A 13745-nucleotide genomic window follows, 5' to 3' on the forward strand; every position below is an offset into this window, starting at 1 on the left:
GAGCTAAGGGGAGGGCTCAGAGCTGAGAGGGTCCTTACTCTTAGGTAGTGATGGCTCTGGAACCTGTTTTTAACCAGTCAGATGTTTTCTTTTTCTAATTTTTAATTTTTTTTGTCTTTTCTAGGGCTGCATCCTCAGCATATGGAGGTTCCCAGGCTAGGGGTCCAATCAGAGCTGTAGCCGCCAGCCTCCACCACAGCCACAGCAACACGGTATCCGAGCCACATCTGCGACCTACACCACAGCTCACAGCAATGCCAGATACTTAACCCACTTAGCAAGGAGGTGTTTTCTTTTTCTAAAACCCAACCTGTGTTTATGTGTCAGCCTCACCCCTGAGCAAAGAGAACTGTTGCGATCAGGGCAGCCTCGGGCCCCTCACTGAATAACAGCAGGCATCCGAGATGACTGAGCTGCAAATTCCCTCTCCCCAGCAGCTGAGCTTTTGGGTGGTTTCTAGTTTTGCATCATCAAGTACCAGAGCTCTAGGAATCTGCTGCAAATATCTTTCTCCCCAGTTCACTTCCTCCACAGACCCATTCCCAACTGGGGAGATGCTGGCGGCCAGCAGGGTGGTGCTGGGAAGGGGGTGTCCTGGTCCAACATGGGGGAAGCTGGGGGAGTTCTGGGGAGCAGCCTTGAGTTCCCTGTTGGCCCACACCTGTCATTCTTGTCCTCGTTCTGGACAAAATTTCAGTTAATTTTCTTCTAAATATCAGGACACGGCAATTACTCTACATTTCTCTTAAGCACAAGCACAGTGCCCCCTTCTCGAGAGGGACATCCCTCAGCAGCCTGATGAGCATGTGGGTCCCTTATCAAGGCAGAAGCCAGCCCCCTCTGCTCCCTCAGACCTGCCACCTGGTCCGTGCCCCTGAAGGACCTGTCTGTGTCTGGGTGGGGGGGCACTGCAAGGCAGAGGGCATAGTCCCATCTTGGTTCTCCCCTTGGAGGCTCTCCTGGGGCCTCCTGGCAGCTTGACCACTATGACTACGTCTGCTGGCGGTTATGACAAAAGGCTATTCTTGGTCATCCAACAGGTCTGGGTGCCCCCCTAGAGCAGCCCCCTCCTGTGCCAGACCTTCATCAGCTCCCTTCCCTAAAGGGGTTCCTGGAGGACCCGGGAGCCAGTGCCCAGCCTGAGCTGCTCTAGGGCCTCATCCTGGTCTTGGAGGCCACCTCCCTGTCCACACCCCCTGGCTTTTATGAGCCCCAATGAAGCCAACAGAAGTGCCTCAATGTAATATGCTCATAACAGCCCACATCCTCAGCAGCCTGCGAGGCTTATTAGAAATTATTGATCTTCCTTTCTCAGCCAACAGTGGTCCAGCTCCAAGGTTGTGGCACTGCCGGCAGTTAAGAGACTGGCAGGTCTTTGGGAAGGAGTTTGTTTCATGAGCTCCCACGATGCTTGACCAGATAATTATAGTCCAAAAACCTTGGCCGCGGAATCGTCTGTGAGAGGAGGGAAAGACTGCCTGTGTGGAGAGGTTCCCAGCGGTGTGATTTACAGAGAGAGGAAAGCTGGCAGGAAAGAGGTCAGGGTCAGGTGACCTCCAGCCCATCTTCTCTGTAAGCTGCACCGCCGCTACAAGGAGTCATCGTGGAGGTGATGCAGCAGGGTGACAAAAGCTGTGAGCAAAACCATGTTCTAGGTTGGGGTCAGAACTCTATAAAGTTTGTCGTTGTTGTTTTGCTGAGGATGATAGAGGGTGGAAAAATTACAGCAGGTGATTCACTAGGATGGTGCATTCGGGTGAGTTTTTTAAAAATGCTGAGTGATTATTTGTGGAATTGATGGTGAGGGTTTACAAGCACGATGCCAGGCATAGCCCCACCAGGTGCGCACAAGCATCACAGCTTCCAGAAGGGTCCATCCCCTTCCCTGGCATCTCCTGCTTCCTGTATCAGAGCCCCCATATGCACATGAGCACGCACACATACACACACGCGCGCACACACATGCACACATGCACACACAGATATACACACATGGTCACGTGCATACATGTTCATATGCAGGCGCACACATGCATGTGCTATAGGTTGACAGGGTATTCTCATTTGGAGCGTCCCACAATTGTAAGCACCCCAGAGAGGCAAAGAGCTTTTTGATAAATGGAGTCATTCTGACAATCCATGCAGCCCGTGTGGTTGAAGGTTTCTGCCACGTGTGCATGTTAATCAGAAAGTCAGTCCCCCCACCTACCCCTTGCTGCCTTTAGCCTTCCCACTGTGATCCTTTTTAGTGCCCTGTAGATGCTGCATTGCGAAGGTGGCAGGTGTCCCCCATCTCCCTGCTGGGCTCGCCAGGAACCTCTGGCTTGTTTTGAGAGCCTCCATTTTATTGCCCAAGCTGTGGGCTTGGGTCCCACACTCTGCACCCTCCCTGGAGAATTGCCAGAAAGATGTTTTATGGCATTCGCCCTGCAACTGTCTGTTTAATTCCTGAAAATGTCAGTGTTGGGTGTGTTTCTGTAGAAATCCTTTCTTCAAAGTTTTGTCAGCTTGACTTAGAAGCTGAGGGGAGAAAGGCAGCAAAGTGAGGTCCCTCAATCAAGACTGTGGGGTTTTTTTTCCCCCCAAAGTAGTGAATCCTCCTGAGAATTAGACTTGTGACAACCACCCACCCACCCTTTCCACCTACTCACTGGTTTCAACCAGTGCAGGCTGACAGGAGGAAGGTTCCAAGGCTCTCTGCTCCCAGCACTCAGTGTTTCTAAGTGGGCATCACATCTGTCAGTCCAGAATCCTAATGAGATTGTTCCCCAGACAGGAGGAGATAATTAGTGACAAGGAGGCCCACCGACTTCCATGGCGTGTTTTCGTTGGTGGGCTGGAGAACACGGTGTCCAGTTGGGGTGAACTCTTTTTTTTTTTTTTTTGGTCTTTTTAGGGCCACACCATGGCATGTGGAGGTTCCCAGGCTAGGTGTCAAATAAGAGCTGCAGCTGGGAGCCTACACCACAGCAGTGCCAGCTCTGAGCCACATCTGTGACCTATACCACAGCTCATGGCAATGCCAGATCCTTAATCTACTGAGTGGAGCCATGGATCAAACCCACATCCTGGAGTTTCCATCATGGCTCAGTGGTTAACGAATCTGACTAGGAACCATAGGGTTGTGGGTTCAATCCCTGGCCTCGCTCAGTGAGTTAAGGATCTGGCGTCTCAGTGAGCTATGGTGTAGGTCGCAGACGCAGCTTGGATCCCGAGTTGCTGTGGCTGTGGAGTAGGCCAGAGATTACAACTCCATTCAACCCCTAGCCTGGGAATCTCCATATGCCGAGTGTGTGGCCCTAGGGAAAAAACAAAAACAAAAACAAAAAAAACCCAGCCAAACCCACATCCTCATGGATAATAGTTGGGTTCTTAACCTGCTGAGCCACAACAGGAACTCCATACTTTCAGACTGTATTCTGTCCTTGGTAGGTGCTGGACCAAGGGAGGCCTGCAGCTCAGCTCTGCCTTATGGGTGACTCCTCCCTGGGCCAGTGGGAGAACCTGGGGGTTCAGGAGAGGGAAAGAGGGGATGCTGGGAAATGGGGGCTAGAGAAGGGGAGGTGATGTCTGTGCAGTGGCTACCCTGCTCTCAGCCTGAATCCTTTCCGTGTTCACTCTGTTTCAACGTGAAATCTCCCCCTGTAGAGACCGCTTTGCGAGGCAGCACAGCAGGGCAGGGATTGGGGCGGGCTGTGAGAGCCTCTCAGGGCTGGGCTCCAGCCCCTAAACCCCTCTGACATTTACCAGGTGAGGCTTGGCCCAGCCTGGAAGGTGGGTTGCAGAAGCATCATCCGCCTGGTCCTATAGTCCTTACAACCTCCTTTTGAGGACGTTTCAGAGAAGGAGACTGAGTCAGGGTGGGGCCCTGACCCAGAGCCGCTTCTGCAGCTGACCTTCTCCAAAAGGCTTCTTTGGCAGAGTTCCCGTCGTGGCTCAGTGGTTAACGAATCCAACTGGGAACCATGAGGTTGCAGGTTCGATCTCTGGCCTTGCTCAGTGGGTTAAGGATCCAGCATTGCTGTGAGCTGTGGTGTGGGTTGCAGACGAGGCTTGGATCCCATGTTGCTGTGGCTCTGGCGTAGGCCAGCAGCTACAGCTTCGATTAGACCCCTAGCCTGGGAACTTCCACATGCCTTGGGAGCGGCCCCAGAGATGGCAAAAAAAAAAAAAAAAAGGCGGGGGGGGGGGGGGGGGCTGCTTTGGTTTGAGCATGAGAAAAACTGGCCAGTCTGTGGGTCCTCCTGGCCATCCCCACCACAGGCCTGGAGGCTGCCAACCAAGTCTGGCTAGGAAGTCAGCAACCTGCTTCCTCCCTTCCTCTCTCACAGTGAGTCCCTGTGGCCAATCGAGGCCAGAAATGCAGCCATTGCCAATCACTGCTTCACCTGCGCCATCAACCGTGTGGGCGAGGTGAGTCCCTGAGGCCTGCCCGCCTCCCCAGACCTTCTGCAGGGGAGGGGACAGAGTGATAAGCTGCTGTGAAACCCCTGCTGGTGGGGGCCCAGCCTCTTCACACAAAGCCACAAGGGAAAGAACTGCTATTGCTGTGGGGCTGCTGGGGCACCGGATGTCACACCTCCTCTCCCCCTCCCCCTACCCCTATGCCCCACCTCCCAGGATCCCCAGAAGGGGACAAACAGGCTTGGCTTATCACTTTGAAAGGTATCCCTGTCCTTCCCCTGTTTCAGTCTGTTCTTGTTTTCAGCTGAAACCGCTTTGAAAGGCTCTCCCCTTCTCCTCCCCATTCCCAAGCTCCCAGGTTCTTCTTTCCCCTCCTGTTGACCTCAGGCCTCAAATGATTCTGACTATAAACACCATGTATTTATTACATAACAGTCCTCTTCCTCATTCTTGCTAATCAGATGTCAGACTCTAATCAGAGCATCTGAACAGTCTGAGATAACCAGGGTTTCCATCCTGAGTAGGTCTAATTTCTGGCAGGGTAAAGAAACTTGGAGTTTTGATCGGGCCGCATAATCCCAGCCCAGCTGGACACACAGTTTCTATTAGGCTTCAGGAAGCTATTGAAAGCTCTGTGCGGACACCCTCTTGCTGCCTTCACAGACCCCAGGCTGGGCTTTATGACCCCTGCAGATGGATCTCAGCCGCCCTGTGCACCCCTGAGAAGCCCTCTCTGCTCTTCTCTCTGCTCTCTTTGCTCCCAGCAGGTCATCATTTCCTGGGTCTCCCCTGGCCGCCCATTGTCCCTAGGCTGGGCCTCAGCAGGGCCTTGGACATGTCCTGTTGACTGCCCAGTGCAGGCCCATCCTCGGCTATTTCCCAACTCCCGTGCCCCAGCCTGTGGTCCATGAACGTCACAGTGGCGCCCCCTATAGGGGTAATTATCTTGGTTTTATTTGCCAGGAGCACTTTCCCAATGAGTTCACCTCTGGAGATGGGAAGAAAGGTATGTTCCCGGACTTTCCCTGGGGCTGCATTTGAGGAGTGGGCCCCTGCCTCCTCAGGGGCGGGTCTGCCCAACACACCCTGTCTGCACAGCTGTGCTGGTGTCCACCTCATTCCCCAGGCGAGGGTGGAGTAGTGATTGTATCAGCCTCCACCCCTCCCCGGGACTGGGAGGAGGTGCGTTGAGGTTGAGGAGTCCATTGTGAGTGCCCCGAGATGGGGGATGGCGTTATCCTTCCTGCAGACCCCGCTTCCCCTTGCTTCTTCCTTGTCAACACCCCTCACCCCAAGGCTGTGTGGATGCCCCAGAACCCAGCACAGTTGCCTTGAGTTCTTAGAATCCATAGATTGTTTTGATCTGAGGGCAGGTCCCACCTCACCTCTGTTAGGAAACAGCAGGGAACTCCTCTAACCCCCTCTGGCCTGGAATGTGGGAGAGGACCACCCCCCTCACCAAGGAGGTGTCTGAACTAGCTCTCAGTGTCCCCTGAAGCAGAGGGGGCAGAGAGGGTCTGTCTCCCAGGAAATGACTTCCTGAAAGGGTTCCAGAATCCCCCTCCCCCTGCCCCCGTACCTTGAGGCCCAGGAGGTCTCCAACCTACTTAGCTCCCTTCAGTGAAGCGAGCCTGCTGGCACCTGCTGTGTCCAGGCCCCTCCTGGGCCTTGCAGGGTGCCCACATGTCACCCCCTTTATTGGAGAGGGGACGGAGGCATGGCGGGGGTGAGGGTGACACAGCTGGCAAGGCTAGTGCAAGCAGAGCCTGAACTCACTGTGCGAGGCCCCCACAGGAAGCAGGTCACACAGGAAGCCCTGCAAAGCCACATGACTCCTGGGCCCGGAGTGGCAGACACTGAAGCCAGGGGCCAGCACCTCTACAAGGGTGACCTTTAGATAGGTTCCCAGGGGCAGAGGTGGGGGCATTGAGGGTGACTGGGAGCCATTGGGCAGCTGCTGGGGAAGGTGGCGTGGACCCTTCGTCCTGGGCGGCACTCTGTCTCGCCTCTCTGCAGAGTCACCCGTGTCTGCACTGCTCACGGGCCTTCCTGTGCTCCTTCCCAGCTCACCAGGACTTCGGCTACTTTTATGGCTCGAGCTATGTGGCAGCCCCTGACGGCAGCCGCACCCCCGGGCTCCCGCGTAACCGGGATGGGCTGCTGGTTGCTGAGCTCGACCTCAACCTCTGCCGGCAGACAAGTGACATCTGGGGCTTCAAGGTGGGTCCCGAGTCTCCTGCTCCCCCAAGTGGGCCTGTCCTGCTCTCAGTACTCCTGGCTTCAGGGACAGTGCATCGGTGGGGCAGAGGGCCAGAGCTGTGTGCAGGGCGGGAACCACGGGGTACAGTGGTGCCCAGCCAGCAGGCCTCAATAAATTCTCCACTCATCTGATTTAGATTCTGGGTGCCTTTGAGCAAATTAATCTCAATTTCATTTGTCTCTGGAGAATAGAGTGGATTGGCCTCTCTAATCCTTTTTTCCTTTCCAGGCCTTTGCACTTATCACAAGATAAATGTTCATGTCTGGCTCTGCCTGTGGCCAGACCCAGAGTCTAGGCCTTGACAATGGAGGGAAGTGGGTCAAGGAGAGAAAAGGAATCCAGGCCTGGCTCTGCCATGGCCCTGCAAGCCCCTTCTGCTCCTGGCCTTAGTACTCCCATTTCTGAAACAAAGGGCCTTGGAGACCAGACCCCGGTGACACCACAGGAGTATAAGTGCCCACCTCCTGGAATGAGGCACTGGCAGCCATGGCCTGGGTGCCACCCCCCTCCCCCCCAACCCCATACAGCATCTCAAGGACACAGACAGAGCTTGCTATGTTTCTGTCCAAAGGTATTTCCACCAACTTGCCCCCATTTACAAGCAAACCATACAAATGCATATCTCCATTGTCAGGTGGAATGACTCTGCCCAGCATGTAGGGCAAGACTAAGATTGCAGATCCAGCCAGATGTGGGCTCTAGGCCTGACTCCCCCCATTTACATAAGGATCAGCTCTCAGGCACATGTCCTGAGTCCAAGACCTTCCTCAGAAAATCAAGGCACTGCCCACATGAAGGTCTTCTGGCCTGTCTCTTCTCCTCAGGGAAGGCGTAGGTTAATGAGGATTCCACACAAGTTAGAAGTTGGAGACAATAAACAGAATGTTTTCTCGTGAGTAGCTTTTTGAAAGTGAAGCCTTCCTAAGCTATGGTAATGGACAGGAGACCCCATCAAGACTTTGGAAAAGAGGTTAGGGATGGAGGGAATGCTGGGGTGTGAGCACCTGGGTGGACTTTCCAGCCCTGCCCTCAGCCTCGCCCTGCCTCCGTCTGTGTCTGCCATGAGATGCCAGGTGGCCCAGATGGGCCTCCAGAGCCAGGAGACCAGGGTGACACCCCTCCTGCCTGGTGACCTGGGGCAGGTCACGCCCATCTCAGGGCAGCCCTCTTCCCTCCTACCTCGGAGCAGCCACACCTTCTGCACCTTCTGCTCCTTCTGCTCCTGCAGTGGGACAGACTGCAGAGGTCTTCCAGCAGAAGGCCCGGGGTGTGTGAGTCACCTTGGTGTCCATGATCTTCACCACAACACCGGATCCTGTGCCAAAGGTCACGCAGAGGTTGTTTCTGTCTACTGTGGTCCAAGCTCCTCTGGTCGGCCAACCTTCCTGCCGCATTTCTGTCCCATGGCTGCCCTCCAGTGGCAGTAGGTGGTGGCAAGTAAATGAGGGTGCTTATAAGCTGGGGACCCCTCCCTGTGTTTTGCTTTCAGATGACGGGCAGATACGAGATGTACGCTCAGGAGCTCGCCGAAGCTGTCAAGCCCAACTACAGCCCCAATATCGTGAAAGAGTAGCAGGCTCAGCCCCTGCCCACCAAGAAGGGCACCTCTGCCCACAGCAGATCAGCAAGTACTCCAGGCCCTGCATGTCCACATTCTCCCAGCAGATGCCTGATAATGCTGTGGTCCAGAGTGGTTTAAAAGTGCCTGGATGGGGAGGGTTGAATGAGAAGCGATGCTCTAATAGGTACAAGATTTCCTTCTTGGGGGGGGGGGGATGAAAATGTCTGGGGACTGGATAGAGGTGATGGTTTCACAACATTGTGAATGGGCCAAATCCACTGAATTGTTCACTTTAAAATGGTTAAAGGACTTCCCTGGTGGCTCAGGTTAAAGATCTGGCATTGTCACTGCAGTGGCTCAGGTCACTGCTGTGGCATGGGTTCAATCCCTGGCCAGGGAACTTCTGCATACTGCCAAAAATAAAATAAAATGGTTAAACTTTGTTATGTGAACTTTAGAAATTCAGTTACAATCCCAAGCATCCGTTGTGCAGGTTGGTTTGAAATAAGATGGGTGGGGGCCCCAGTCCTGAAGTTCTCTACTTCTCTGTTTAGACCATCAACAATTTGAGGGTAAGCATGGGATGCATGTACTGAGTGCATGTGCTCAAGGGAGGTGAGGCTGATCCAGGGTCACTGAGCTGCTGGATGTCATTGAAGGGATCAGCTTGGCCAGGCTGCAGTCTACAGTTACTTAGTGGGAGCTCATTTGGGTATTGCTGCCAAGACTTTAATGTGATTAAAACCCATAACCACTTTACCAGCAAATGAGATTATCCTAGATAATCTGGGTAGGCCTGAGTTAATCCCTGAAAGGCCCTGAGAGCAGAGCTGAGGTTCCTGGATGAGGAAGGAATTGTGCACATGGATTGCATGGACTGCAGTCTCAGCTGTGCTGAAGTCCCAGCCTGCCCTCCAGATTTCAAACTTGTCCATCCAGTCCTCACAAGCACTTAATTCCCTGCAATGGACTTCTTAACATCTGTTCTGCCATTTCTGCTTGTCTGGTGGACTCTGCCTGATACAGATTCCTATATTGGAACTGGTTCTGGAGGAGCAGAGTCTCAAGGAAGGGTCTTTGTTGGTTCTGGGTTTTCTGGAGTTCTCTAATTTGGTTGGATTTAAAGGCACTAATGACTCTATTTCCAGTGGTAAAGGGGGCAGTGGTTGTTCCTGGTGTGAGGGGGCAGTAGAGGTTTAATCTTTTTTTTTCTTTTCTTTTCTTTTTATGACCACACCTGTGGCATATGGAAGTTCCCAGGCTAGGGGTTGAATCAGAGCTGCAGCTGCCAGCCTATACCACAGCCACAGAAACATGGGATCTAAGCCACGTCTGTGACCCACACCACAGCTCATGGCAATGCCGGATCCTTGACCCACTGAGCGAGGCCAGGGATTGAACCCGAGTCCTCATGGATACTGGTTGGGTTTGTTACCACTAAGCCACAATGGGAACTCCGGTAAAGGTTTATATATAGGGCAAGCCACTGGTCTGGGCCCTTCCTGGTGGCCTACCTTATCTGTGGATCTGGGGCTTGACTCACCTTCCCCCTTCACCATGTAAGGCAGTTCTTTTCATTAATTCTCTTTTTATCTTTATATATATACATATACATGGATACATATGTATGTACATTTACATCTTCTAGGTGTGTGTGTGTCTCCCCTACTGATTGTGCTTTCTGGTTGGACCCTGACCTCCCTCTTTATATAGCAGGTTACTCACCTCTCTGCACTTTGGTTTCTGTAAATATCTAATAGGACAGTGGTGAGTGACAGACTAGATGGGCCAGAAGCCCCTTGCCAGCTGTCAGTGAAGTGCTTGCGTCAGCTCTGTTCCTTGGACAGTAAGAGTCCAACCTGTGAAGTCTCAAACCTTTGCAGGTGATCAACGTGTCCGAGATGGGAGTGGGGTCCTCTGGTTCCACCTTTACTGTTCCCAGTCAGAGAAGTCAGCCCCATCCCTTCCCAGGCCCAGCGCTAAATTGCATGAACAGCCCCATGTCAGAGCTGGGGTCCTCCTGAACAGCTGCCTGGGATGAGTAAACCAGATGGAGCTGCCTGGCCATAATTCTGTGTTAAACCCCTTTAATGTCTCTGAGATCCAGGCTTTTCATGTCACCTAATGACTCCTTTTGCACGTTGTTATAGAATCCAGCCTCACAGATACAGTGAGATTTTCTGTCTAGGCTTCAGTGTCCAAACCTTTGCATCTGTGGTTTCTTGGTTTCTTTTTCTCTTTTCTTCTTTCCTTCCTTCCTTCCTTCCTTCACTGCCCCACGGCTTATGGAGTACTTAGGCCAGTGATCCAGTCTGAGCTATAGTTCCAACCCAAGCTGCAGCTGCAACAACACCGAATGTTTAACCCACTTGCTGGGTTGGGGAATCAAACCTGAATTGCAGTGCTCCCAAGATGCCACCAATCCCTCGTGCCACAGCAGGAGCCCCATGCCTGTGGTTTCTAAAAGGAGCATGTACAGTTTAGGTGACAAGGTGCTGCATTTATGATGTAGGTGCTGACTCACCAGAAACAATCTGATCATCCACACCTCTCACTGCCCAGAAACAAAATGGTCAGGCCCATCCTGGAGTGGATAGTCCCAGCACAGATGGAATCATCTGAGGGTCTCACTCCAGCCTGGAGTGTGGAGATGCTCAGCAAACATTTGTTGGATGAACCTGGTGTGGAATTTTTATTTTGTGTGATTATTGCTGATGCCATGGGAGAGAAGTTCAGTATACAGGGCGCATGGCCCTCCAGCCCATGTGCTCTGTGATGAAGTCTTCTAACCCCTCTGAGCCCCAGCCTTGTCTGCTCAAGGATGACAAGGATGACCCCTCCTGGGTTTGAGGCTCTCCAGTTCTGCAAGGCAGCACTCCTGCCAGCCCATGGTTTTACTGCTGGAATCTGGGCTGTGGAGGGACAGGGGGGCCAAAGGATAGGGGGGCCAAGTGACAGTATGCCCAATGGGAAAAAAGGGCAGAGGCATCCTCCAGGATAGATTATATGTTAGGCCACAAAACAAGTCTTAGTTAATTTTAAGATTGAAATCATACAATTTTTTTTTCTGATCACAGTGGAGTGAAACTGGAAATCATTAGCAGAAGGAAAATTCAAAAATAGGTGAAGATAAACCACACATTCTTTTTTTTTTTCTTCTTTTTTTTTAGGGATGCACCCACAGCATATGGAAGTTCCCAGGCTAGGGGTCAAAATGGAGCTACAGCTGCCAGCCTATGCCACAGCCATGGCAACACCAGCTCTGAGCTGTGTCTATTACCTACACCACAGCTCATGGCAACAGCAGATCCATTAGCCCACTGAGTGGAGCCAGGGATTGAACCTGCATCCTCATGGATACTAGTCAGATTCATTACTGCTGAGCCATGAGGGAAACTTGTAAACCACACATTCTTAAATGACAAACAGATTAAAAAAAAAATCAGCAAGGGTGGCTCAGTGGGTTAAGGATCCATCATTGTCACTTCTGTGGCTCAGGCTGCTACTATGGTGAGGGTTTGATCCCTGGCCTGGGAACTGCCACATACCCCATGGGTGCGGCCAAAAAAAAAAATCAAGGAGATTAGAAAATATCTTGAGACTAATGAAAACAAAACCAAAACATAGCAAAACTTATAGGATGCAATGAAAGCAGTGCCAGAGGGAGGTTTACAGCTGTGAACACTTACATTACAAAAGGAGTTTCCACTGTGGTGCAGTGGGTTAGGAATCCATATGCACACTGTGCTATATGGAATGACTGGCCAACAGGGACCTGCTATACAGCACAGGGAACTCTACCTAATATTCTGTGATGGTCTGTATGGAAAAAGAATCTGAAAAAGAATGGATGCCTGTGCATATATGATTGAATCACTTTGTTGTATAGCAGAAATTCTCCCAACATTGTAAATCAACTATACTTCAGTAAAACTTTAAAAAAAAGAAGAAGAAGAAAAAAAAAGAATCTGCAGTGGAGATTGCTGCAGAGGCATGGATTGACCCCGGCCTGAGAACTTCCATATGCTATGGGAGTGGTCAAAAAAGAAAAAAAAAAAGAATCAAAAATTTTTTTCAAATAAAAAAGATCTCAAAGCAGCAATTGAATTTTACTACAACTAGAAAAGGAACTAGAAAAAGAAGGGCAACCTGAACCCAAAGCTAACTGTAGGAAGGAAATAATAAAGATTAGAGCAGAGATAAAATAATAGAAAAACAGAACCAATGAAACTGAAAGTTGGTTCTTCAGAAAGATCAGCAAAGTTGGCAAATCTTTAACTAGACTGACTATGAAAAAAAGATTCCTTTTTTGTTTTTTCTTTTCTTTTTTTTTTTTTTTTTTGTTTGGCTGAGCTGCGGAATCAAACCTGTGCCTCAGCGGTAACCAGAGCCACACGTGTAGCAACACTGGATCCTTAACCCTCTGCACCACATGGGAACTTCCACGAAAGATTTCTAAAGTCAGATTACTAAAGTCAGAAGTGAAAGAGGAGATATTACTACTGATTCTACAAAAATAAAGAGGATCATGAACCATTTGTTGGAGGAGGTCATAAAGAGGGTGTGACCATTGTCCTGTGAGCTGGACCCAGGCAATCAGAGGCTCTCAATCCCTCCCGATCCTTGGTATGTCCATCTGCCTGCTATTCTGTACTAGGAGCTACTTCCATGATGCAGCCTTCAGAGAGTGTTACTCTCAGTCTCTTACTGAGACCATCTGGACTGTATTTGGGGCTGAACCTCATCAAGACCACTGTATAAACTCTTAAGATTCTAATAGGAGGGTGCAGAGATCCACATGTCCTATAGTCACCCAAGACAAGCTTCCTATATAAGTTCTCTTATTAAAACTGCCACCTACCAGTCTGTTTATGGGGAGGGGTTGTGGGTTTTTTTTTTTTTTTTTTTTTTTTGGCCACTCCCTGGCATATGTAGTTCCCAGGCCAGGAATTGGATCTCAGCCCACAGTTGTGACAACACTGGATTCTTAACCATTGTGCCTCCTTGGCAATAAAACCTGCATACCAGGGCTCCAGAAACACTGCTGATCCCATTGCACCACAGCGGGAACTCCTGCCACCTACCCATCTGGAGTGGTCTGTCTCTTTCTTTGGTCTCTTCTTGCCCTCTGCGTGCAGGGGGCCCAGTTTTGAATTCCGGAGAATCCCTGAGGTCAAGAACCAATGTGATTGTACGCCAACAAATTGGATACCTAGATGAAATGAACAAATGCCTAGAAATACAAAATGTACCATGCCTGAGTCACAGAGAAATAGAAAATCTGAGTAGACCTATAATCAGCAAGGAGACTGAATGAGTAATCAAAATCATCTCTATGGATAGAAGCCCTGGACCTGCTGGCTTCACTGATTAATTTTATCAAACATTTAAAGAAGAGCTAACACTAATTCTTCTCACATTCTTCCAAAAAATTGGAGAGGAGGGAGCACTTTTCTGTGAGGCCAACATTACCCTGATACCCAAGCCAAAAATACTAAAAACAAAACTTCAGACCGTATC

The 13745-nt window shown here is 50.9% G+C and overlaps 1 protein-coding gene across 2 annotated transcripts in view; it reads left to right on the plus strand.

Annotated features, from left to right (window-relative positions):
- UPB1 (beta-ureidopropionase 1) overlaps positions 1-8669 on the plus strand; it is a 28356-nt gene extending 19687 nt beyond the window's left edge. Inside the window, exons 7-10 of one of the 2 annotated variants that reach the window (XM_047762280.1) lie at positions 4332-4413; positions 5368-5410; positions 6470-6624; positions 8154-8669. In XM_047762280.1, the coding sequence (XP_047618236.1) occupies positions 4332-4413; positions 5368-5410; positions 6470-6624; positions 8154-8237 (364 nt within the window). In that variant the 3' untranslated portion in view covers positions 8238-8669. The remainder of the gene's footprint in view (positions 1-4331; positions 4414-5367; positions 5411-6469; positions 6625-8153) is intronic. The other variant, XM_047762282.1, reaches the window with a different exon arrangement.
- Positions 8670-13745: the final 5076 nt, after the last annotated feature.

The sequence above is a fragment of the Phacochoerus africanus genome, chromosome 15 (assembly GCF_016906955.1).
Source record: "Phacochoerus africanus isolate WHEZ1 chromosome 15, ROS_Pafr_v1, whole genome shotgun sequence".
Taxonomy (NCBI): domain Eukaryota; kingdom Metazoa; phylum Chordata; class Mammalia; order Artiodactyla; family Suidae; genus Phacochoerus; species Phacochoerus africanus.